At 35.6% G+C, this 27,987-nt stretch overlaps 1 protein-coding gene across 2 annotated transcripts; it reads left to right on the forward strand.

The window, feature by feature from the left end:
- Positions 1 to 30: 30 nt before the first annotated feature.
- LOC110461609 (importin subunit beta-1-like) lies at positions 31 to 27,987 on the forward strand. Of its 2 annotated transcripts, none has more exons than XM_021515148.1 (24): positions 31 to 212; positions 344 to 402; positions 4,838 to 5,020; positions 5,447 to 5,647; positions 6,056 to 6,132; positions 7,147 to 7,222; positions 8,772 to 8,831; positions 9,014 to 9,103; positions 9,648 to 9,758; positions 10,460 to 10,570; positions 15,767 to 15,938; positions 16,496 to 16,740; positions 16,976 to 17,109; positions 17,825 to 17,900; positions 18,188 to 18,259; positions 19,217 to 19,288; positions 19,905 to 20,052; positions 20,832 to 20,914; positions 22,602 to 22,709; positions 22,873 to 23,016; positions 23,779 to 23,884; positions 24,580 to 24,694; positions 25,904 to 26,065; positions 26,352 to 27,987. In XM_021515148.1, coding segments are annotated over exons 1-24 (2,646 nt in total). In that variant the 5' UTR covers positions 31 to 172; the 3' UTR covers positions 26,353 to 27,987. The 2 variants fall into 2 exon arrangements, with proteins under 2 accessions (XP_021370823.1, XP_021370824.1); XM_021515149.1 differs by having other exon boundaries at positions 10,460 to 10,561.

Here is a 27,987-nt window from a genome sequence, read left to right on the forward strand (position 1 = left end):
TACTGCTGCATGTCGGATTCCCCAGACCGGATCACCTTTCTCCCGCCATCTTGGATTATCACGCAGCCCACATGGGGAAGTGGACTGACCGGCTCAAGAAAAAATACATCTAAGATCAATGAGTTGTTAGAAGAGTCTCATAAACAAAGTTAGAACAGTGACCGAGCGAAAAATGGATCTTGTCAACATTCTCGAAAAGACTGTCTCGTCCGGTAAGGATACAATTTTCGGGCAAATCCGACACAACCGGCTTCAATTTTTTTGAAGTTTTGGGATGACTTTGTCTATTTTTGTGTGTTGTTCGATCAAATTTACTAAAGCCCATTTCATTCTATATTTACAGATCAACAAGAACTTGAAGCGGCACAGAGATTTCTTGAACAAGCATCGCAATCCAACTTGGTGTGTTTCTAGTTATTGTCTTTTCTGTTGAATCCATTAGCACGTGTTTGATGTATCGAGTGTTATGACATCATTTCAGATAATCTTATACCGATATAACCTAGAAAACATTCGTAAAATGAAGTGTTTGATTTAAATGTAAACAATATAATTTAACTTAATAGACGCAGATTTCCGTATAGATTTTCGCAGGTTTGCGAATAATCCAGAAAAATACGAAATTGATGATATTAGAGCCGGTTCCCATATTCCATCGCCATTGATAACTAAGTTAATATGTAGTGTTTTCAATTTGCGTTGTCGACGGCCTGACATCTTGAAGTGAAAGTGAAAGGATCACTGTAAAATGATAGAACTGACAGCCTGTCAGAATGATGTTTCTAAATATAATGCTATTGTCGCCCTGGCCAGGTATCTTCTTAGCTGTATCAGTATAATACTGACCGCTTCCTATCGACTCTGCTAAGAAATTTCTCTTGAGCTCAGTCAGACTTCACAGGTTCGACTATCGGTGGAGGATTCTGAATTGAAAAAACATTGACCTCTGTTTCATAGGCGCCCACGTAGGGGTAATATTGACAAATATACTCGGCAATACTTTCAAAAGAACCGCCATTACCCCTGGAACACTCTAGAGGGGGAGTATGTCGTCCTTGTACAAAATACTAGCTGCTTCCTATCTTGGCTAGGGAGAATAAGCTCATGCAGTCAAGCAAAGGACTAGTAAACGAGAGGTACCAGGTTCAACTCCTGGCAGAGGCACTGAAAAAGTAAGGACTCTTCTAACACTTTCAAAGATAAAATTGAACAAACTGTATTCCAAAAACATCACTTAATTGTAGTGATGCCACTAGATATTTTTCAGATCAGATTAACATTAAAACAAACCTGAATAATATTTTATGATGAAAAATAAATGTCTGAATTTGATGTGCCGAGAGCAATTTAACGGGACCTGTAACTTGATTATAGGCACAGGGGCAAGAGATGTAATCACAGTGTGACTGTAACTTAATTATAGGCACAGGGGCAAGAGATGTAATCACAGTGTGACTGTAACTTAATTATAGGCACAGGGGCAAGAGATGTAATCACAGTGTGTATGTTTGGACCTCTTCTGATTAGACATTTTAATTGGGGGTAAATCAACATTTTGTTAAAAAAAACATCCGCAATGATTTTATTTAAAGAAAGGGCGACAGATTCGAAAAATGAAACTTGCCTAACTAACATCACATTTCAGGTTGGTGTACGAATAATGCTTAGCATTTTTCAAGACATACAAATTCTTATCCAGGATCATTGAATGTTCTTTATTTCCTACCTGAACGTTTGATATTTAAATGATAAGTGATAGATTTGTATAGGCATAATTAGTGTTGTGAATCACTTGTAAATTTGTACTCGATCATCACTTCCAATCAAGTGACTGATGATCGACTAATGATAATAATAAGTGGAGGTTCTTATATACCGCTTTATCACAACCTAGTTCGTAGGTCGTCTCAAAGCGGTTAACAAATTATTATCCGTGGTTATAGGGCCTTTGCAACTAGCCAGTACATTTCTCAACTCCCTGGGGAGCATACAGCCGGAGCTGCCATTTCGGCGCTAACAGCTAGCATTCAGCAATTGCTAAAGGATACAACACATTGCCGTGGCGCGAACCCAGAAGCCCGGCGTCCTACCACTGGACTACCGTGCCTCCAATGATCAATCAAATCAAACTTAAATTCAGTAATTTAATGTTATATTCGATTTCCGAAATCTACTTTCACTTTAGTTTGCAGCGAAAACCTGACGTTGGAGAATTTTGCTAATAATGCACAACATTCATACAAAAACAACACGTTTGTTGACAGAACCTTATAATTACTGAAAAACCGTGTATTTGGAAATGAAATTGATGATGTTTGCAATGTCCATAATGCTTTGACAGCTGCATCTCCTATTCGGAAATGCCGCGATGGATTGGCATTCACCTGATGACACCCGTCAAACTTAACATTTTTTTTGTAAGGTAGCCCACGCTTTTGACAAAGCATTTTATTTATATCCAGCTAAGGAGGAACAATACCTTCCAAACGTTTGAATCAGTAGCCCCCAGATGATCATAGAGTTTAATCTCTGCAATGTCCTGGTTTGCCATATTGTCATGCACTGACTGAGCCATGAAGCATTTCTATTGAAACACAAGTTCTGATTAGTTGTCAGGTAGACCAGCTAGCCAATCAGCATCGCTGTTGTGTGAAATGTTAGGTCAAGTTGTTTTGCCCAAGAATGAACAACTCGTTGTCGGCGTTAATAACGTATCCGAGTTTATTTTTTGTTAATACTTAAGTTAGTCCCAACTATAATCGATTTTCAGAAACAAACAACCAGACGTCCATTAAATTGATTAATCGGAACAACACTAGGCATAATGCAATAATTTTCATGTGCATGAAGACTGTATGAACAACTCTACTTTCTATGTATAATTTGGCCTGTACGTAAATGTAAAATTTTGTTTGGTCCAGTGAAAAATCTTTGGTAAAACAAGGAAGGAAAAATGCATCACAATTACTTAATAATCAAGTAAAAGCCAAATTAATTTTGAATAGTCTGCATTAAAGGTGCCCTTTCCAGGACATCATTGCCCAAAGACAAGAGGGTGCACTTTATTAAATTATTAAATGGCAAGTTTGAGTAGGTTTCCAGCATTCCTCATTATTCATAAAGCCGGTCTTCTATGTTTAACGTTGATGGTAAACCAAAAAGTGTCCTGAAAAACCTAAGAAGTCGAAATAAGACTACACAGTGGACATGTCAGTTTAAACATGGGAGTTTGTACAACAAAATAACCAGACAGCAAAAATATCATAGCTGATTAAAAAAAACCTAGGTTATCAAATGTACAGAATTGATCGTCAGTTTATTTACCCAAGTAACAAGAAATATATGTTATCTGTTTGTTGCTGCTTGTTATCTATAAGTGTATATATTTAATTTTTCACTTTTTTTTTATGAAATTCAAGTGTAGGCTTATTTTCTTGCGTAATTTAAAACTAAGGTACACCTGGGCCCTGATGGTTGGGAGTTGTTTTTTTTAACAAGGAAAATTTAGAAAGAAAAAATAGAATTGAAATCTGTATGTAAATAAAATTGAATGTTACCTTGAATGTTCTGGTGATTGTTTGAGGGGGGTTAAGATATTACTGCAAATTAATTGGTTCGGTGAAAGAAGGAATGCATTTAAGCCCAGCATAATCAGATGGTGTGTCATTCAAATCACCCTTCATCCATGGTCTATTCGTCTTTCCGTCCTTCAACCATTCTGGTCAGCAATATTTCTCAGCAAGTACTCGATGGGTCTTAATAAAAATTTATATGACTGTTTCCCATGGTTTCTAGTTGTGTATGTCAAATTTTGGGACTGATTTGAGATCAGAAAACCAAGATGGCCCACAGGCAGCCATCTTGAATTTTTAGGTCACCTGAGCTTTAGCTCAAGTGACCTANTTAAAGTTCCTTTGTGCTATTCTCAGAAAGTGCTGGATGGATCTTACTCAGATTTCATTTGAAAATTCTTTATAGTTCCTGATGCGAATTGAATTTTGGGACTGATCAGAAAGTACAAGAGGGGTCTTTCTCAAATTTTACATATGTTCTCAATGGTTACTACTTTTTAAGACTGATTGGAAAAACAGGATGGCCATCAGACTGCCAGTCTGTCATCTTATTTGGCAGTTCAATTTTGTTGCCCTTGTTTAAAATGTCCCTGGAACTGGGTTATTGTACCTGTAAGTCAAATGAAGAGTAATTAAGGTAAAAGGTCATCTTTTGTTGATGTTATTTATAAGTATCATTTCATGGTGGGCACCAAGATCTATCTAGGAATATCTTGTTACACTTTTTCAATGACTAAATAATGAGCCATTAATGACAACAATTGTATAATTGTGCCTGAATTGAAGTCAAAATAAATGAATTTTGTGACATGTCAGAATAATCAAAACGTGTGTTTCAGGTATCCAGACCTATCCTAGATTTTCCTGCTGACTTTAAATTTCATCACCTACGTATACTTGTTTCTGATATGAATTTATTAGCCAGGAAAGTTCACAGCCACTCATTAACATGTACTTCCTTCCTGTTCTGGGAGTCTGACCCTATTCTTGACAAATTAAGTGCCTTTGTAGTATGCATGGAATTGCATTGTATCGATGCATAAAAATAAGAAAATTAAAAAAAAATGGCCTAATGACCTACCCTTTTTATCAGGCACGTTACCCGAAACACGCATCATGTTGTTGTTTTTTGCCTAAACTTAAGAATAATAAATATTTCAGTTTGGTGTACAAAAATCAACAGTGCTTAAACCATTAGAGAAATCTTCATGAGGTTTTAGTGGTGTTAGTAATGTGGTGTGTATATTTGATCATTTTCTGTTTAGCCGGATCTGCTGCTATCCCTGTCCGATGTCCTCAAAAATGCCGGAAACAGTGCAGTGGTTCGAATGCAGGCTGGTCTTCAGCTGAAGAATGCCTTGTACTCGAAAGATCAAAATATTCGAGTTGAGTACCAACAGAGATGGCTTCAGTTTCCAGAGGAAAGGAGGACTTTAATTAAACAGAATGTAAGTTCAAAGATGAGTTTGCAATGGTTCTTTCAATTATTGCTATTATGAAGGATGTTCAGTGTTGGTGTTTTGTCATTACCTTTGAACTAATGCCAGCTGTATATTTTCGTTGGTCGAGATTTGCAGTGTTCACTCCAGACAAAAGTAAGTCTGTATATCGCCTCAATTTAAGAATTCATTGGCTGCTAGAAAATTCAGAGGTGGAAAATGACATTTAAAATACTAGTTACAGATTTAAAAAAAAATCTGCCAGCTCAATCTATAACTTAACTTAAACTTTGCAATTTTCTTTAGCCTTGATGTTAGAGCTATTAGAATTGTACACCCCGGAATTGAGAAGAAAAAAATGAACAGTATGCAGTCAGAAGCTATTTATTTCTTCAAATTATGTTTACATTCATGTAAAAATCTTTAACTTTTTAGGTACTTGCTTCCCTGGGTACGGAGAGCATCCGTCCAAGCTCGGCAGCCCAATGTGTGGCCTACATTGCCTGTGCCGAGTTGCCTACAGGGCTGTGGCCAGACCTTATCACAGTCCTCACCAGCAACGTTACCAGCCCAGGAAGTACCGAGATCATGAAAGAGTCGGCACTCGAGGCCATCGGCTATATCTGTCAGGATATCGTAAGTTGACATAGTTTTTAGTTGTCACTAGACCCTCTGCCAAGTTCCATTTCAATAAAGATAATGATAGCTATAATTTCAAGCTAAATTTGCTTGAGGTTGTCTTTTTTCAGTTGATTTTATATACAAGGTATGCACTATCGCTTTGAATCTGAGATAAACCTAGAATCTTGGAGAATATTCCCTCAATACCGAGACAATACACCAAGACTTGGTTTACATAATGCTATACAGTATACTCTGTTTAGTTGTGATACATCTCCATAAAAATAGCTAGCATTGAAGAAATTTTAATCTTTTAGGTATATTAACCAGAAATATTTTTTTCCTGGAATATACAGTATGTTTTCAATTTCGATTCGTCTGTAAGAGAATTCTGTAATTCTTTAAATTTCGATTTGTTCACAGGACCCTGACATTCTACAGACTCAGTCTAATATCATCCTAACAGCTATTGTACATGGCATGAAGAAAGAGGAACCAAGGTAAAACATTCGGTCAACATCTAGAAAAATGCTCCTGTGTAAATAAGTTACGCAAAAAACTAGGTCCATGTGAAATGTGCCGGTGCGACGGTCAACAGACATGTCTGTTAAAAGTTACTGCCGGCCCGGCAATCACTATTTCCAGACCAAATGTCCGGCATATGTTTTCTAACTTAGAGTTGTGGTTAGTCATGTCACTTAAGCTGTTTAAATGCCCCCGTTATATTTGATGCAGTCAAGCGCTGCTGTAACCTGTAATGACATTGACGGGAGTGACAAATAATGCTTCGTAAAATCCGGCAAACTACTGCAAAAACCAAACCCAGTTAAGGTTTTTATTTAATTATTGTGCACATGAAACAATTTTTGTAAGTTTAAACATCTTCGGGTTTTTTTCGGACTGGTAAGTAGTTCAAGCTTACCTGACCGAAATGTCCTGTAAAAATTGTTTCGGTCCGGCAAGTTTGGGATAGTTACCTGACCGAATGTCCTGTTAGAAAATTTGTATTTTGCATGGACCGAGTACATGTTCTTAACGGCTCGGTTAGGACATATCTGAGTATTGAGACATTAAAGCTTTGATCATATGTTGTACCACTTTAAGGACACAAACATCCAAATTGAAAATTAACACTTCAGTTTTCTTCAAAACAGTCCGCCAGTCAAGTCATGAATTATCTCAATCTTCTTGACACAAACACACATGATAATGCAAATATATGCAATCTCATATATTTAAGGTATTATCCTGCAAGGAAATTTTGATTATCCTGTTACACAACATCCACATGAAACTGGTTAAATCCTTTCCACTATAATATGCTGCAACAGTTGCTAGAACTTGTAGAAGGTTAAATAGACAAATATTAGCCGACAGTGGACACGTATCTGTAAATGGGTGCAATCAAACGTGTACATTGGAACCTATGGAAAAAACAGGATTTAAAGCCGAAGTTAATTCTGGCTGTACAAAATGTCTAAAAATCTATAAAAATGTATTCATTTGACTTTCAGCAACTATGTGAGGTTGGCAGCAACCAATGCATTGCTGAATTCCCTCGAGTTTACCAAGGCCAATTTTGATAAAGAGGTATTGTATAAAGTTTATTATTCCGTCTTTTCGTATTACAGAGTTATCTGCTCTTGTGAGCAGGAATTGATGGTTACTTCATTAGTTTGTGTGAGAAAATTAAGTCGTTTTCTCAAACATTTATGACGTTATTCTCACAAACAAAATCGAAAAGACGGAATAGCCTACTCTGCTAGAGAAACTGCCAATTTTGATTCAGAGATTCAACTTTTGTGTAATAATATTGATAAAGAGTTATCCTTCCATCAGCCTTTGATTTCTTTATATCATACAAGTAGAGAATAAGAATATTTGGTAGCTGCCGGTGATGACAATAGCATATTTGTGACACACAAGATGATGTGTAATGATTAGTCTTACTGAGGTGGCAAAATTAATTACAATTAAAGACTGTTTATATGATATATCGACACCACATTAATTTCTAATATTCATTTCTCAAAAATCTCATTTTAATAGGGTGAATTTTGAAAAAAGTAGCCTGTGTTTTTCCTTCAGGACTACAAAACTGTGTAATAATTCCATTCCTAATGTGATGTTTGCAAGTTCTTCCAAATCCCCATTTGGTCAGAGAGAAAAAAACTGTTGTCTTTTGCAATTGAAGTAAATCAACTGAAAAGAGTATATCTCTTTGTGGAGGTACTCTGTATATTTAGAGTATAGAGTCAACAATCAAGGAGATATGTCTGTTTATGACAATAGGGTGATCAGTAACTAGTCTCCTACTGAGGTATTGCATGTTCTATTTCCAACAAGGTGACTTTGTCATATTTATGCCACTACTGCAGTAGGAGGGAATATTATGTGCTTTTCTTTTCCATCAGTCCTCAGAGTTCAATCTAGGTTTTAGAGGAATCTACCCTTTCTCAGATTTGGGGGAAATCAAAATTTTGATACAAGGGTCAAGCGTCATGAAGGCATGAAGATGTTTTGTCCGGCACACATGTGTGCAGTATATTTCGCCTTATAAATAATTCCAGAGAAATATTAATATATATTATATGTCTCTGATAATTCTTAGTTGAAAATTGTAGAATTTTGTTTAAATTATGTGATGAAAATGTATATATGCAGTATTATGTATTTTAACTGTTGAACTTCTAAAGAAAGCATATATAGGGGAAATGATTTGAAGAAAAAAATCACTATTTTCTTTCTGAAATAGGGGAATTTTGAAGCACATAGAGGGAATTTTAAAAACATTGAAATTTTCTTCTGTAGGGGAACTACCCATAAATTGTAGTGAATCAAGTCTAGATTGATCCCAGGTCCATCTGTATGATATCTTGGTTAGACACAGAGTCTGTCATCAAGCTTCATATGTGGTTACATTACGAGGACGACTGCACTTATATATATCAAACGTAGGTCACTCTAAACTTTTGCGTTTAGTGCCATTCTAATCAGGGATTGAGCAGGATGCTATACCAAAATGTATTTTCTAGTTATGATTTAACAAAATTCAGAATTGAATTGCTATATGTAAATGTTCTGTACAAAGTTAGATATTTTAAGAGTCGGCTAATCTTGTATTGAATTTCATTTACAGTCTGAGAGACACTTCATCATGCAGGTTGTTTGTGAAGCCACTCAATCAACAGAGTCCAGGGTAAGTGAGCATCTATCAACAAATGTATCTCAAAAAAAATTGAAATATGTAATATCCGTTAAAAAAAATCATTGCTTTCAAAGTAATATTTTTAAGCTTAATTCCTGGTACTCCAGACTGAACTCAAGCTTGTACTGCTCCGTGACTGTAGATGGGAGTAATATCACCTGTTTATTTAACAGGTGAAAGTTGCAGCGATGCAGTGTTTGGTGAAAATAATGTCGCTATACTATAACTACATGGAGCACTACATGGGACCCGCCTTGTTTGCCGTAAGTTTGAAATATTATGCAAATAGATTCCAGTCCAGATTCGGTGTTATTTATTTTGAGTAAAACATTCTGAGCAGCTGCATCAGATTATGTAACAGAAGTATTTGGTGTGGATTTAAGTTTATTAACCGTTTGACCACTGTAGACCAAAATGGACTCGTCCAGGTCAATGCATGGTAGAGTCTACTAAAGTTACATAGGGGTGAAAGGGTTAAAGATAAAATAACCACGATTGAACAATAGAGTTAAGTATCCTTTATAGAAATTTGTATCCTGTATGTAAAAATAAATCGCTGGCTATTCCTCCAAATGTAAAACTAAACACCCTCGTGTATATAAAAAAAATCTATAAAAGTTTGTATCGTTTAACAGAAAGTGTCTGGTATGGAAGGTTTCAGTCAGCCATACATGTAAATGTTTCCATTTTATAAAAAAAACACCACAAAATAGGAAATAATTGACAAAAATATATGAATCTGACTGTTTAAGATCACAATGGTCTGATGTGTTTCAAATAAGTTCATCATGATTTTGTCTATTTCAGATTACCATGGAGGCCATGAAAAGTGATGTGGATGAGATAGCTCTCCAGGGTATTGAGTTCTGGTCAACCGTCTGCGACGAGGAAGTTGACTTGTCCATAGAATTGTCCGAGGTTATACAACATTTCTATATTGAATTTAAAAGAAACTTTATTTCAGCATTATAAAGTTAGTAGCAAAATGAGGGGAGAATTCTTGAAAAAATCGAAGTTCCTGTCAGTGAGTGCCCTTGGCTGTTAAAAGGATGTTAAACAAAATTGAACCAAACTAAACCAAATCCTGTCGGTTAACAATTCACTATGTTTAATAATGAAAAGAATTGTCAGTAAATATTATGGGTGTCACGATACACCAAGAGTGTATCACGATATGTTTCAATACAGAAGGAATTTATTGTGATACGTATCCTGATATATTGTCGTAATATGTGGTCGATTTTATAATAAGTTTGTTGTCAAACTTAATCATATATAATATAGATTTAACATAGATTTAAGATTTTTGACAAACCAACCATCGATTACTTTGAACTAATTCCTACCACTATTGATAGACTGTTTGATGCTTATTGGCATATCTGTTAGAATTTGAAGTAATTTGCAGAGTTAAAACACCTAGCAGAATAAGATGCATGTAAAAATATTGCGATACAGCAATATTTCATCTCTGTATTGTGGTACGATACGATATACCCGTGTATTGGGATATACCTGTTTTCCTATATATTGTGACAGTCCTAGTAAATATATCAAATCTGTTCATTTAAAGAGAATCAATGGAATATTATGAATACAGATGTGTGTTTATAATCCAGGCGGCAGAGCAGGGACGGCCCCCAGAAAGAGCAAGCAAGTTTTATGCCAAAGGTGCCCTTCAGTACCTTGCTCCTATCCTGCTTCAGTCCCTGACCAAGCAGGTAATGCATGTACGTATTGCCAGTTTCTTTTTTTACTAACTCTCTAATAAAAGGGCTATTCCAGAACTCTGAATATAGACGGAGGGTGAAAATTCAGTCCATGCTGTTGATATTTGGCAGGAAAATAACCTAAAGAAAAATACTAAATAAATTTATTTCCCATCCGTCCAGTTTGAATAATTTTGGAATATACCTGAAGCCTTTGAATTTAAATTGTAGCTGAGTTGCCTGCAAGATATTTAACTCCCAGTGAGTAATCTACATGCATTATATCATCAGAATAATTTCCACTATTAAAATTCAATGATGAGGGGAAATAACTCCTTCAGCATACATTATTACTCTTGAAAAAAAGAAATGATGAGCAACAACACAACTGAATCCGGTACATAATGTAATATTTGATTTACATCCTATTTGCTGACATGTTTCGGCCAAAGGGAGGCCGTCTTCAGAGCACAGTTACATGATGTTTGCAACTATGGTACAATGACAATAAAGGTCATGGGCCTAGAACAATAAAGAATAATTGTGACGTCATCAAGTTGCTAAGAGTTGCAGCCTCTTGCTATAATGCAGCACAATATACAATGTAATGTCTAAAACAATAGTTTACACGTTAAAAGAATATTCTATCTGTGACTTGCTTTATATAGCTTTACATGAGACTCAAAAGTCACTTGTGATTTAACAATGGGGAAATTACTTAAACTTTCCCAATATGTTCCTCTTTATTACCATGGAGGAAATATTGTGTAGTGTAAAAAAGTGGAAATTTGAATTTTAGCACTTGCTCTATTAATTTGTTATTGGCAGTATATCAATCATTTAAAAAATGACGAAATACTGAAATTTAACAGTGGTGATTGCAAAGTTAAAATCCTACAAAGAAGACCTGGATACAAAATCCAAACATGAACATTTAACATGATAAACTCCACAATAGATTTTATTATGAGTTACCAGTGATGACAAAAGCCTATGTGTGACACACGAGATGATGTGTAATGATTAGTCTTACTGAGGTAACATATTAACGTAAATCACATACTATACTTTAGGTTTCTACGTTTCAGATGACAATTAAGATTGAGAATTTCAGTTGCAAGCAATGACAACTTTATCATACTTGGTTGGTGTCTAAGAAACTCGAAAAACAAGGACCATATAAGGAAATTTTTAATTCAATTTTGTGTTGAAAGATTACATTTTGCAAATCTTAAATTAGAAATAATAAAGTTTCATGATAAGAATTCAGAGAAAAAAACTAGAAGATGATTAAGGTTGAAAGTAAAAATATTGGAAGTGTGATGTACATGAAATGGATAAAGTAATAAATAAAATAATTGATACATGAAGTGTGAAGGAAATATAAGTTATCTGCAATCTTAAACCCTTATAAATAAGTTCATTATACATATTCAAAAATCCTTTTAAACACTAATTTTCAGTTGTTACCAGTGATGACAAACGCCTATTTGTGACACACGAGATGATGTGTAATGATTAGTCTTACTGAGGTAGCATATTAATGTAAATCACTTGCTATATACTCTAGGTTTCTACGTTTCAGATGACAACTGTATTGAGAATTTTAGTTACAAGCAACGACAACTTTATCATATTTGGTTTGGTGTCCAAGGACCTCGAAAAACAAGGGCCATATAAGGAGATTTCTAATTCAATTTTGTGTTGAAGATTAAATTTTGCAAATATGAAACATCTTAAATCAGAAATAATAAAGTTTCATGATTAGAATTCAGAGAAAAAAATAGAGAAACTGATTTAGGTTGAAAGTAGAAATATAGGAAGTGTAATGTACATAAAATAGATTAAACAATTGATACATGAAGTGTGAAGGAAATATAAGTTATCTGCAATCTTAAACCCTCATGAATAAGTTCAATCATTATACATATTCAAAAATCTTTATAAACACTAATTTTCAGTTGTTACCAGTGATGACAAACGCCTATTTGTGACACACGAGATGATGTGTAATGATTAGTCTTACTGAGGTAACATATTAATGTAAATCACTCGCTATACTTTAGGTTTCTACGTTTCAGATGACAACTGTATTGAGAATTTCAGTTACAAGCAATGACAGCTTGGTGGTACTTGCTTGGTGTCTAAGGAACTCAAAAAACAAGGGATATATAAGGAGATTTCTAATTCAATTTTGTGTTGGAAGATTAAATTTTGCAAATCTTAAATTCAATAGAAATAATAAAGTTTCATGATAAGAATTCAGAGAAAAAAACTAGAAGCTGATTAAGGTTGAACGTAAAAATATCGGAAGTGTAATGTACATGAAATGGATTAAGTAATAGATAAAATAATTGATACATGAAGTGTGAAGGAAATATAAGTTATCTGCAATCTTAAACCCTCATGAATAAGTTCAATCATTATACATATTCAAAAATCTTTATAAACACTAATTTTCAGTTGTTACCAGTGATGACAAACGCCTATTTGTGACACACGAGATGATGTGTAATGATTAGTCTTACTGAGGTAACATATTAATGTAAATCACTCGCTATACTTTAGGTTTCTACGTTTCAGATGACAGCTGTATTGAGAATTTTAGTTACATGCAATGACAACTTGGTCGTACTTGCTTGGTGTCTAAGGAACTCGAAAAACAAGGGCCATATAAGGAAATTTCTAATGCAATTTTTGCGTGGAAGATTAAATTTTGCAAATATGAAACATCTTAAATTAGAAATAATAAAGTTTCATGATAAGAATTCAGAGAAAAAAACTAGAAGCTGATTAAGGTTGAAAGTAGAAATATAGGAAGTGTAATGTACATGAAATGGATAAAATAATGGATAAGTAATAAATAAAATAATTAATACATGAAGTGTGAAGGAAATATAAGTTATCTACAATCTTACATCCTCATGAATAAGTTCCTTATACAAATTCAAAAATCTTTATAATCACTGAAATTTTCAGTTGTTACCAATGATGACAAACGCCTATGTGTGACACACGAGATGATGTGTAATGATTAGTCTTACTGAGGTAACATATTCACCTTTACCCACATAAATCAACAACTAGGAAGACTCTGTACTTAACAATGATAACAGGTGCCAATTTGTGACATGCAGGTTGTTACAGTTACCAAGGGGGGAAAGGTAACACTAGACAATATTTAGTTTATACAAAGTTGCTGAAAACATAGAATATATTGTTTCAGTAGCATTTCCAAATGTATTGCAGTTATGCTACTCCCAGATGGCCATTAAAGTGTCTGGCAAATTGTCCTACTTGGGAGTATTCCGGCCAGTATTAATAAAATGTAGCCTAATGGGCTATACCTAAATAAGGATTAAATTTTGGACAGGTAGATTTGGAGAAATAGTTCAATATGTTTCTCAAGTGTCACTCTTTCACTAGTTTTAAATATAGGACTACATTTTGTTATGTTGCATTCTTTTGATATAAGTAATGCCCACTGTCAAATGTAAACATTTCCATTGTTTTAAGACAATAGACAAAAATTACAACAAATCAAACAGGTGAATTTTCAGAATTTAGCAAGGAACAAATGAAATTCAATATTTATGTTCTGAGAAGTCCTTCCACTTATGGGTCAGGGTCATTATTTTACCCTCAGCAACATTAACTCATTCAACCCTGAAGACACATTTGAACTCTTCCAATTCAGATGCTGGAATAGTTCATTATGAAATGTCAGGGGTAAATGATTTAAAAGTCTCGTTTGTAAATCAAGTTGAAATGTTACAACAATGATCCATAAAATGAAAAGAAATATAGTGTTGGCTTGTTTGCTATAGCGTTGACCAACTTGATTGTCAAGTTGTGAGATAAGTATAATTGAGTATCCGAGGGATATAGGCTAATAGGATCTCGACAAGTGTGTATTTTCTTCAGCAATAAGTAAGTTGACCACCGTGTTCCAATTACTCTGTTTTAGTGTTGTTCACATGTTTATACTGTTCAACTAATACGGTTCATTACTAATAATCCATTTAGTTACTGCATTTGACTTAAAATAGAAAAAAGTTCCTTGTTCATTATTCCTAAACCGTATTTCAGGATCATTCTACAAGCATAATCATTAAGTGAAAGTTCATTTCCTTCAAGGTGTCTGTATAAAGCAAAAGTGATTATAGACTGATTTAGCCATTCTTTGTGAAAACCAAAACCTCTATACAAAGTGACGTATAAAAGCTTTACAGCTTTTACAATTATTGGTAAACAAGTTATTTCAACTTACAATTAATCGCTCTTTAGCTCCGTGGTAAAGCATTTGACAAGAAAGTCTGGGATCGTGGGTTTGATCCCCGGTTGAAGCACACTTTTCTTTTTCCTGTTGCAAATGGTGTCTATGGCCCTCCCTGTGGTGACAGGGAGTTTGAACCTGGGTTGTTGTGTTGGAGGGCAAACACATTTTAAAAAAAGGGAGTAGTGTGGCAGATTTTCGTTGTACATGGTTGCTGTCTAAATTCACGCTAGAGGGAACTTCTTAAGTTCTCTGTAACTCTATGGAAGTAGAGCTCCGGGATTGAAGCCGCAATCCTTGGCAGATGGTGGTAGAGCGTCTGGGATAGTGGTTTTGATCCCTGGTGGAATCACACTACTCTCTTTCCTGTTAATGTTCCACAAGAAATGCAATCATCTGGAAGATCATAGCCAAATGTTTGCCTTTGAACTAAGGATAATTAGGTAATGTACTGTATTTGGTGTGAAGTGAAATGATGTAAATTTAACTCTACTTGTATGTGGTAAAATCTCAAATATATTTATATAATTATAATAATAATAATTTGAGGTTCTTATATAACGCTTTATCACAACCTAGTTCGCAGGTCGTCTCAAAGCGGTTCACAAATTATTATCCGTGGTTATAGGGACTTTGCAACCAATCAATATCTTCCTTAAGTCCCTGGGGAGCATACACATACTCATTTACAGCTGAGTAGACTGGAACAAGCAGAGTAAAGTATCTTGCTCAAAGATACAACACAGTGCCGTGCCGTTTCCGAACCCGCAACCCTTCGGTCACGAGCCCGGCGTCCTACCACTCGACTACCGTGCCTCATGTGATACAAGATAGACTCCCCTTGTGTGCCTCTTGTATATGCTTCATTGTACTCTCCTTATTTTAAGTGATACAAAACAGTCTGCCCTTCTGGTTGTACGACAAAGTAATCTGTGTTGTAGGAGGAACTTGACGACGATGATGAATGGAACCCTTGCAAGGCTGCTGGTGTGTGTTTGATGTTGATGGCCAACTGTTGTGAAGATGATATTGTTCCTCATATTCTACCGTTTGTAAATGACCACATTCGACACCCAGACTGGCGCTTCCGAGATGCTGCTGTCATGGCTTTTGGTAAGATTTTATCCATCACAATTCAATTTATTGTAGATGTCGAATTCTGCTTGTAAAATAATTGTAGTATTTAACAAAACATTAATGATATTTAATGTCACCAAGTGTAGGTTTTTTAGGCATTATGTTTGTCTTACTATCATGACAGGTGTTACTGATGTCAGATTCTAGGAATCTTACCTACTAGACTCCAGGGGGCTACACTCCCTTGTGCTCTTTACACAGTGGAATATGTCCCGAACAAGGATCGGTGTGCATCACCTTGTGGATGATAAAAGAACATGGGTTTTATCTTTTGATGTACATCAAAAGAGACCCGGGGAAGCGTAATGGTAAAATTTACTGGCTTTGAAGTCGGGTGTCGCCTCCAATTTTGCCATGACATATTCCAGGGGTGAAGAGAGCTTAAGTGAGCGCAACTCTAGAGTATTGAGGGTGATTGAATACTTTCTACATTGATTTTCTATATCTCGACTCTTAACAGCCATTTTTTGCAGTCCTGCAATATGTATCATTCTCTACCTTATTCCCATTTTCTTTGGTGTTTTTATTTTCAGGCTCCATATTGGAAGGACCTGACCCAGCCAAGCTGAAACCTGTTGTTGAACAAGCCATGAGGATGCTTATTGAATTGTTAAAAGACTCGAGTGTTGTTGTACGTGATACTGCAGCGTGGACTGTTGGTCGTGTGTGTGAAATGTTGCCCGATGCCGTTATCAATGAACAATGCCTAAACCCACTGTTAGTAGCGCTGGTAGAAGGCCTCACAGCAGAACCGAGAGTTTCTAGCAATATTTGTTGGGTAAGTACATGAAACGAAATAAACACTTTCACACATGCAAACATAATATATTTCAGCAATTACAAGAAATTATGTAATACTTTTATTTTTTGCAAGTGGCTATATATATTATTTTTAAGACCAATATATTTTAAGTTCAGAAGTTATTTTTTTGTAGACAATGACAAATATCTGAAACAAAAGATTTGCATGTAGCGAGTTATTTTAAGGTAACATTGTGATTTGGGTCACACAGGCATTTTCTAGTCTAGCCGAGGCAGCCTATGATACTGCTGCAGAGGCGGCCGAAGAAGGCTCTGAACCCCAGACCTATTGCCTGTCCAGCTACTTTGAAACCATTGTAGAAAAACTAATTATAACAACAGATAGGTAAGTTCTACATCTTTATGACTTTAGGGAGGTTTGTATGCGACATGTGATTAGCCTTCAACGTTTTAAAGTAAATATATCATAATGCTTCCATTACGATTCTACCCAGTATGTAACCATTTTCATTAATATATTAAGGTATGAGCTAAAGAAGTATTTAAATCCTATTTTTCTTCAATAAAGAAGGAAAGTCTTATCTTGTTAAATAGATTTCAATAGAACTGTGGTCAATAAGGAAAATCAAAGACTAAAAAAAAAAAAATTGAAGAAAATCCCAGAGATATGTCCTCGATAACCTAGGTAAAAAAAGAAGTAGGTGGAAATAATTAAAAGAAATAAATGGCCACAAAATTGGCTGGCCATTTACAGCATGCACACCTTGGCTGGCAATTGGCCTTGCCTGTGGTTAAGTGGCTGGCCTGTGATTTAAGACTTGTCAGTGACCAAGGTCGGTGTGAATCCATGTAGCTATTGTTTCTTCGCTAGGATTGACCAAAATGTGTTCTTTTCATGGGACCAATAAAAATTTGTGAGAAATAAGTTCCATTCCGTGAGGATTTTTCCTATTAAAGTAGTTTTCGGGAGTTTCACGTTCAAATCGTTAGATACGGTATGTATGCTATGTGGTAAATGAGCATTCTCTATACAACATGAACAACCCGACATCAGATAGAAACGGTACAATTTAAATGTAAATATTAACTTTTTACTTCAGGGCTGATGGAAACCAGCACAATTTAAGAAATGCTGCTTATGAAGCACTCATGGAAATGATCAAAAATAGTCCAAAGGTGAGTGAAGTTACCCTCTGAATGTGTACTTCACTACTTGCATTTTCGATTTTTAGTGTCTTAGCTATTCATTTCAGTCAACTTTATTTCAAACTTTTTTTGAACAATTTTCACTGTTATTATTCTGTGGCTAACAATTCTAGGTTACTCCATTGACTCTTTATATAAAATATGAATTATTTCAGACTTACCACTTGTATATTATGTAAGTGTTTCCCCTCTCTCTTCATGATTTGTTTCCTTTGTAATCTAGTAAGATATGTTCAAATGTTTATTTTTCATTCCAGGATTGCTATGCAATAGTACAGAAAACAACTTTAATTATCCTAGAAAAATTGAACCGTGTTCTTCAGATGGAGGTTTGTCTGAAATTACTACATTTATCTGCTTCTATAAGAAAAGTCATCATCACAATGTTGGCCACTATATCTGATGCACTTAAGTAAATATTCTTGTGGAAAATGAATACAGAACAAATGTTTTAAAACCTATATTAGTGTAGCGGAACTGGACTGGGTCGATCGTCGGCGACCAGATAGCTCAATTGGTTAAGCATCCGTCTAGAGTTCGTAAGGTCCCTGGTTCAAACTCTGGTCTGGCCGTGCATTTTTCCTTTCCTGTTACATTTGGCGCCCAACGAAATGTACCCACAGAAGGTGGTATAGGGTCGTGTGTCTTCGGGGTCGAAGACTTTGTTAAAGGAAGGAGGAATGTAGCGGAACTGGACTGGGTCGATCGTCGGCGACCAGATAGCTCAACTGGTTGAGCCACTGTCGAGCGTTCGGAAGGTCCCTGGTTCGAACCCTGGTCTGGCCGTGCATTTTTCCTCTCCCGTTACATTAGTATAAAGATGTACCCTGTTAAATTCTCCCGTAGATATTATGATTCTGATAGACAGATGTTTTGAAATCACATCCATGTTTCCTGTGATGTTACATTCTCCCCTAATATTGTGCAAGCACTTGATCTGAAAATCCAAGTGCTTGTTATAAGGATTCCACCATCAAAGTTTACAGCAGATTGACTAGTAGAACCTCCAGCTCAAACTATTACATGTAGATATGTTTTTTTAAATAAACAGTAATTTCCATTTTATTCATGTACCATAAGCTAACAGCATTTTAACCTCTTGAATGCGAGTTGTATAAGCCTGCTATAGATTTGGAATTAATATCTCTTAATGATAGAAAAAAAAAAAAAATCTATTTGAACTTTATATCTTTCAATAGTTATTTTCAGATTCTAATAAGAACCTATTACAGATGTCTGTGAATCTAGTCAATTGTGATTGCAGTTAGCTATTTGTTTATTTACAGAATATGATTCAGATGTCGGCAGATCGAGCCCAGTACAATGACTTACAGTCACTGCTGTGTGCTACTCTACAAGTAAGTTCCTTTTAAACATAATCTCCCTTTTGACTAAAGTGTGTAGAGAAATACAGTCACTGCTGTGTGCTACTCTACAAGTAAAGTTCCTAACATAATTTCCCTTCTGACTTGTGTGTAGAGAAATGAGGTGTGGGTTGTATACCACACCCTCTCTACATAGAGTTAAAGAACAGCTCTTAGGTTCCAATATCTGTTAGAATGTGGAGGAATATCACTTGAGATAATCGCACAGTGATGTTATTGACGCGGTCAACAGTTTAAGGGGAGATAACTCTCCCAAAATTCCCTATAAGTGTCGGCAGTTCCATTCTGACGTCTTAAGTATTATCACTGATTCCTAACTGGTACACAGGTATAATTCAATTCTCCTTTCAGACAGGTGTGCACAATTCATGAACAGTATTGTTTTAGGAATAAAAAAATTAGATGCATAACATTCCTATATGATACAAGTAGGCTACCTAAAAAACATTGATTTGAGCTATGTTCATTTGAAGACACAATTCGCTTGCAATAATCTATTAAGCTACGGCCACTTACTCATCGACTTATCGCCCTTTGCATAGTATTGGTTGGTGTAGGAAAGCTGAATTATGAATTTTTGATCTTGTAGAGTGTCCTAAGGAAAGTTACCCCTGAGGATGCACCAAAGATCTCGGACCAGGTGATGACAGCCCTGCTCAGCATGTTCACAAGTTCTGCTGGCAAAACAGGGGGGGTGCAGGAAGACGCCTTACTGGCAGTGTCCACACTCATAGAGGGTAAGTGTGGCAGTACAGTGTGTGGAGATACTGTAAGCCAGGAAATGTTTGCCCTGTCAAATATAGGGTAAACTGTAGTAATATTTGCTTCATGATAAATTTGCCCTTATTTTTGAGGGCGAAAATTTAACTGCAGCAAGCATACCGTAGTTGAAAGCAAATGTTATTTGATTTCAAAAATATGAAAGTTGAAAAATATAATTTGATTTCAATGTGATACAATGTACAACCTACTTTTAACAGCTCTATTTTTTTGCGTGGAAGTCATTAGCACATTAACCCTTTCACCACTATAGACCATAATGGACCTATCCTGATCAATGCATAGTAGAGTTTATTAAAGTAACATAGGGGTGAAAGGGTTAATTGAGGAAGAAACTTTTACAGATTAGAAGTGTGATAGACATTTACAGTGATGAAATAGCCTTCAGGCATGGTTTGCTAAATAAGGTATAGGAAAATAAAATGATTTACTGTAAATGGAAACTTGTTTGCAATATATAAAGGAGAAGAGGATTGAAAATGGGTCTCTTTCTTAGATCATAAGTCTCATTTAAATACATTTCTATAGTGGTGTGATCAAACTATTAGCTTGAATATACATATTGACTAATAACCCTTTCACCACTGTAGACCATAATGGACTCATCCAGATCAATGCATGGTAGAGTCTACTAAAGTTACATAGGGGTGAAAGGGTTAAAATAAACTTTGGTATTGGTTGATGAAAAGTTAGATATTGAGAGATGCAATGCTGATACTTTCTCTGTCCTTTACAGTTTTAGGAGATTACTTTATAAATTATATGGAAGCTTTCAAACCATTCCTGCTGATGAGTTTGAAGAACTTTGAAGAATACACAGTAAGTAGAACATTTTCATTTCCAAATACGAAAGTAGCAACTTGTCTACAAGGTGTTTATTTCAAAGTATGAACAGTAAAAAAAATAGGACATTTTGAGTGCCTGAAATCGAACTGAAAATCTATGGGGTGCCAGATTTTCAGAATATATAAAAAGAACACGACATGTCAAAATATCGGCAAATTAAAAGAAAGATGAAATGATATGTTGTATTTTTGAAAAATAAATATGAATGTGTTTCTGTGGTAGTGTTAAAATGGCTTTGAACAAACGTAAAGGTAATAAGCAGTGTATTATCCTTAAATTATGTATAAATTAAATGACCTAAATTACCTAGTTGATAGTGTCATGAAGTTTGATTGTATAGAGATTGGAAGATTGAAACTCCAGGACGTTACAGCAGAGCAAATTATCCTACTCAACTGTGGTCCTAAAACTGTTAGTTATAAGTAGCTATTCTTATAAATAGTTGCACAATATTAGCCAGATTACTGGCATTTTATAGTAGGTATTTATTAGGTCACCTGAGACAAAGTCTCAAGTGACCTATTGCGATCGCCTTTTGTCCGTCATCGTCCATCGTGCGTCCGTAAACAATTTACATTTTCGACTTCTTCTCCAAAACCCCTGAACCAATTTCAATGAAATTTTGCAGGGACCTTTCATGGACAAAGGTTAACAAAAATAGTGGCCGGTTTAGTCCCAAGCCCCCAGGGGCCTGAGGGGCGGGGCCAAAAAGGGTTGAATTGACTAAAATTTCAAAAATCTTCTTCTCAAGACCAAGATATGGTAGAATCAAATACTCTTCATAGATGGAAGGGTCTTAAGGTGCTTTACCAAAATTGTGAATTTCTTGACCCTGGGGTCTCATGTTTCCCCCTGGGGAGGGGGTAAACTTTACTATAGTTTATATAGGGAAATCACATTTTGGACCAACATTTGTTTAATTTCCATTGGAAGTAATTCAATTTGGGTTAGCATTATCAGTATTAGGTAGCAGTTTGATAATAAGCACATATCAGCCCTGACTGACCCCCAGGGGCTGATGGGTGGGGCCAAAAAGGGTCGAATTTACTGAAATTTCAAAAATCTTCTTCTCAAGACCCAGATATGGTAGAATCAAATACTCTTCATAGATGGAAGGGTCTTAAGGTTTATGACCCTAGGGTCTCACGTTTACCCCCTGGGGAAGGGGGGGGGGGGCAAAATTTATTATGGTTTATAATGGCAAATGATACTTTGAATATTACATGTTAATAACTTGATTGGAATTATAACCTTGAATTGACAGTTTGATACTTTGAAAATTTTGAGCCAGCCCTACCCCCAAGGGCTGTAGGGTGGGGCTCAAAGGAGTCAGTGTGCTAAAATTTCTTCATTTTCCTTGTTAAGAATCAGAGGTGCTAGTTTCAAATCCTTTTTAGTCTGAAATCTGTATGCTAGATATTGAGTAAGGTGGTTTTATTGTTTTTTGTCACTTTGAATAATATTTCTGTTCATGTTAAAAACAAAATCAACTCTCTGTATAAATATATCAGGTGACCGTTAAGGCCCATGGGCCTCTTGTTGAAGTTAGGGGCATATGGCCCTATGAATCAAAATTATCAGATTTTTGTACAAAAATTCTTATTGAAATCAAAAACCATGTTTAGAGGTGTGTTGAAGTTTTGAGAACTTTGTTTTACAGGTGTGTTTAGCCTCTGTAGGACTGGTTGGAGATCTGTGTAGGGCGCTGGGACCCAAGGTTTTGACTTACTGTGATGAGATTATGACCATGCTTTTGGAGAATCTAGGGGTAGGTGCTTGTGTGAAAGAAGAGGTTAATGCTGTAGTTGAATGTGTAAAAAAAAAAATTAAGAAAGATATGCCTCTTGCATGTTGAGAATATATATTCTTAAAGAACTATATACAATACACCATTCTATCAAACATTTAATATGTACCGTTTGTGTTGTCAGAATTCCACTGTCCATCGTTCTGTGAAGCCCCAGATTTTATCTGCATTTGGGGATATTGCCCTAGCCATTGGTCCCAACTTCAAGCCTTACCTGGAATATGTGCTTAACACACTACAGCAAGCCTCACAAGCACAAGTTGACAAGGTGAGTCCTTTTCTAACATTCACAATGATAATGAAATTGATAACTGTATCCAAGTTTGAAAGAAATATTGCTAATAGGTTGATGTGACTTTCTTTTTCCAAAAAAATGTGTAAGTGTTACTTCCCTTAAGATATTGTTTATAAGCACAAAAATTCATTTAGTTCCCGTTTATTATATGTTTAGGTGCAGGCAGATAGATTGGCATTGACATATGTTATGTCTATTTTGTACATTACACTATCGATTTAATATCTTAACCATGTTCAGCAGTTTGAAGTATGCAAGCTTCAAATCTTCCAACAGAATTTTTTTTAGTGTGGAAAAAACAAATGTTATTTCATAGTACCTAATAGGCCTGCAATGATACATTAACATAACGATACGATACGTATCACGATACTGTGGTCATGATGCCATGCATATGGCATATAGTTACAGTAGAAGCAAAGTGAAAAGATATGTTACAAATTTTTAATGCCAATATTACAACTTTAAAATTTCAAAACTTCATGTCTTTTGACATGCTTGCTGAGCTGGCGCTGTCAATCGCCATGATGGCCATCAACCCGATATGATAGACTTGATTCAGAAATGACAAAATCCTGAAAATATCGTAGGTGTATTGTAAACTCCCAAACATATTGTGTATCGTTGCAGCCCTAGTTCCTAACCATGTATTAGTATTTGACTTGTTTCTCTATGTGGAACACTTTTGGAAGTTAGCTGCATGTTACAGTAGTGTATCCCTGATATCTGCTTCAGACGGACTACGACATGATAGACTACCTAAACGAGTTACGAGAAGGATGTTTAGAAGCCTACACCGGCATAGTACAAGGTCTGAAAGGGGATGGAGAAACGCCAAGCGGTGAGTGTAACAGCTTTTTGTGGCGTAGCTTTCTTCATGTCATGTTAGCTATTGAGCTAAAAACACAGCTACCAGTACCATTGAGCTTGCTTTTTCAAATTAGCACAAGTGACATGGACTTGCTGTTTCACTCTCAATGATGTGGCCATCAATAAGGATAAATAGCTGCACAAACTTACAGCCTAGCTTGAAAAAGGATCTGTTGTACATTAGCTATTTTTGGAATGTTTTGCAATTATTCCAATTGTCCCATATTGATAAGTATCTCGGGCAGATATATGAATTAAGTGTTTGTCACAACCAAAATACTGTTAGATCTTTATACAGATCATCTTCTGATAAAATGGTGCAGAGAAAATTTACTTTACTATCAGAGGTTGATGTTAATTGTTTTATACATTAATTTGTTTATAGCTGACATTTTGTTTCCATATATATTACATCTTAATTTGTTTCTAACCGACATTGTGTTTTTATATAAAATTATTATATATTCATTTTGTAGTGGACATTGCATATCTTTATATTTTCATACATTTATTTGTTACTAGCTGACATTGTGTTTCTATATATAATCTAAAACATTGATTTGTTTCTAGCTGTCATTGTGTTTCTATATATAATCTAAAACATTGATTTGTTACTAGCTGACATTGTTTTTCTATATATAATCTAAAACATTGATTTGTTTCTAGCTGACATTGACCTTATCCAAGGTCATGTGGGTCACGTCATCTCCTTCATAGAACACATCGCTTTGGATGAGGACCATAGCGATGACAATATCGCGGCCAGTTGCGGACTGATCGGGTAGGTAGTCCTGTAACATAGATGACCACAAGCGTGTTTGGAGCATGACGTTTCACTTGAATATTCCGACGGATGTTAAGAACAGACAAGTCAATAATGTTTATGTAAATAAGTAAAATGTGGTGACACGCAGTTGTGATGGCACGATTTAGAGAAATTTGTTCTGAAAATTGTGCAGTTAATCTGGTTATCCTCTGTTAAATAGATATCGGTGAAAAGATATTTTGTTTTTTAATTTAGATTCAGAACAATGTTTCCTTTTTGTATGGAATTAAGATCATGAATAATGTCTCGGGTTTATGGTCGGATTGGTCGAGTAGTTAACACAGCCTTCCTGTCATATGCATGGAATATTCACAGAAAGTGTTTTTCTCCTGCCCACACAAAATGGCCTGGGATGGATGTTGTGGTATCTGTGCTGTAGTATTCAAGTGAGGTGGCATTATAAATTATGCCGTTGGAAGCACGGTCCCACTACAAATGGAACACATTACATCTCGAGCACACACGCAGGCATACATACACTCATAGGGAAATATTAGCCAGGTGGCATAGGACAAGTAGTTAACGCCTGAACAGACAGCTTCTGCGAATTCCTCAAAATTACATTGATTAATGTATTATTTAATGTGCAAGTTAATTGTATTGATTATATAAACTGTATATCAATATACTGTAAAGGGCTTTAGAGTGGCTTATTCAAGCTGGATATGTATTGGTTATATCAATATACTGTAAAGGGCTTTAGAGTGGCTTATTCAAGCTGGATATGTATTGGTTATATCAACTGTATATCAATATACTGTCAAGGGCTTTAGAGTGGCTTATTCAAGCTGGATAGGGTGCTTTATAAATGTTCTATATATATTTATTACTTATCCACAAGTAGTACCAGAGGGAACTGATCACTGTCAAATTCATGTTCGGTTTCCACAGACTGTCTTGAATATTTATGACCAATTTTCCATGTGTTTTGTGGTGATACAGGCCGCTTTCAGAGATGACCCTGCATATTTCACTTCTACCAGCAATTTAACTCTCCCACTGTGAACAGCTGTAGTTGTTATCCAATACCAAAATTCACACAAATAACAACATTGTTCCCATATTTTTATGTTGCCCATTGACAGGTGCGGGCACTGCCCCACAATTATCTGTGTAATCTTTCCGATGTTGTTTTAAATCCTGGTTGTTTTTACTCTTTGACAGTGACCTCTGTACAGCATTTGGTATGAAGATTCTACAGTTAGTTGACAAAGAACCAATTACAGCCCTTCTGACGAAAGGACGTCGTTCTAAAGCCACTAAGGCTAAAACACTGGCAACCTGGGCTACAAAGGAGATACGCAAGCTAAAGAACGCGGCTTCATGGTAATCTAATTAGCTTGTAAACAGTCTTTTTGTTGTTCATTGTCTGTTGTACTTGTAAACAAATTATCATTCTGATTTAAATTGCAAAGTTTCCAGGCATGGTGAAAACTGCTTTAATAGTATATCTTTTTATGCTTTAAAATAAATATCCATTGCACCTACCGGCATTGCGATTAATTATTGGCATGCAGTAATCTAGACATGAAACATTAAAGCTCCGTTAATTTTTCCTGTTACATTGTAATTGGTTGTATAAGTATTTCACAAAACTTCATTTTGTTTGCAGATGCTGACATGGAATATCCTCTACTCCTATGTGACATTCGGATACCGTAAACGTCCGTTTTGACATCGGCTCGTCCAGCGCGACGAATTGCATTGAGTGAGAGAAGAGCGAGAGGGGAGAGAGAGAGAGTGTCCACAAATATGGCTCTGGCTGACCACCTCGTTATCTGGGACTCCCGAGCCTCCCGATCTCCATGGGACAGCGGGCAGAGTTACAAACAATTCCACAGTGCCCTCACCAGGGCTCACACTTACTGAGGAAACTCCGGGGAACACACCTAGTGAGGAAATTCCAGGAAACACACTTAGAGAGGAAACTCTAACACTAATTAAGGACACTTGTGAACATTTGAGGACCTGCAAAAAACCCTGAACATACATATGCGGGTATTCAAAAATGTGCAGTCTTTCATTTAAAACTACAAGTTGGTTTCCTTACAATGTGATAAAAGACAAGTATTGTGACAGTTCCTAAGTCACTATGTCGCAGTTGACCGTGAATTCACTGCATTTTGAACACAGTTATTTGTATGTTTTTGCTATTAAGTTATGAAAAGTTTTCCATAATATATTTTGCAGAATGTTGTATTAACTTGTGATATATTTTGCAAATTTGACTGTTGGAGGAGTTATCCCTGTTGAAAGATGTGGCGATACATCATTTCTCAGATTGTGATATTTTTGTTTGGGAACCTAAAGTCCTAATTTTGCATGCATTTACTGAGATTTGAGATCAAACTGTAGTTTTTTCATGGTCAACAGCGTCTATACACAAGACATCCACAGAGAGAGTGTATCCGTGCCAAGTTTTATTGAGTGCAGTACAGTCCTTCACCAACCAATAAATGAAGTAGTTCATTTGCCACTTTATCTCCGTTAGTACTTTTCCGTATGTATGTGAAGTATTCCTTATTTGTTTACCGTTTCATTTTGGTACCTTGTAACCTACAACTGATCATTTTGGCTGTATGCATTAGAAAATTATATTCAAAGCAAACTTGAACATTTTTCCATTTGATGGTTGGAGACAATTCATCTAAAAACTGTAATCATGACTAAAAAATCTAGGGTGTGAGATCTTGTTAACGGTTGTTTGCGGTTAATTCCAGAGTGGTGCAGGTATTTTCTTTGTTTATAATGAAAATGTCAACTTTTCAAATTGGGGAAGATCAACTTATTTTCTACCATGTCGGTGTATTGACAAAATTGTTGTATTTGAATTATTTTGAGGGAAAGATATCACTTTTAAAGCTGGAATGAAATCTTAAATAATCTGAAGTTTGCTGGACTGTGAAATTATTTTACTGAATACATTTCTAAGTGATCCTATCCATGCATGCATAAAGCCAAATATGAGAGTGAAATTCCTAAATTGTTCATTCCTCTTTTCTGTTATCTGTTAGCCCTTTAAATCTTGAGGACTGGTTCTATACAATGCAGATTCCATTTCTGTGCTCTTCAAGAGCTCTATATTTTCTATACTAGTGCTAATGAACAGAAGTGCTGAAATTTTCGGGTGTTGTATTTTTTGCTTAATTTGTTTTTGTCATTTTGTAAGCAGAATGACACCCAAATTTTAACATTGTCAAAAAAATCCAATATAAAGCTCATTAATATAAAGGCTTTAGTAAATATCT

This window comes from Mizuhopecten yessoensis, unplaced genomic scaffold, assembly GCF_002113885.1.
Source record: "Mizuhopecten yessoensis strain PY_sf001 unplaced genomic scaffold, ASM211388v2 scaffold10641, whole genome shotgun sequence".
NCBI classification, from domain to species: domain Eukaryota; kingdom Metazoa; phylum Mollusca; class Bivalvia; order Pectinida; family Pectinidae; genus Mizuhopecten; species Mizuhopecten yessoensis.

Excerpts from the sequence above, each read along its gene's own strand:
- LOC110461609 (XM_021515148.1), top strand. The coding sequence starts at position 173 with ATGGATCTTGTCAACATTCTCGAAAAGACTGTCTCGTCCG. Across the intron at positions 17,110-17,824 it reads CTAATTATAACAACAGATAG|GGCTGATGGAAACCAGCACA; the intron begins GTAAGTTCTACA and ends TTTTTACTTCAG. Across the intron at positions 23,017-23,778 it reads CACAAGCACAAGTTGACAAG|ACGGACTACGACATGATAGA; the intron begins GTGAGTCCTTTT and ends TATCTGCTTCAG.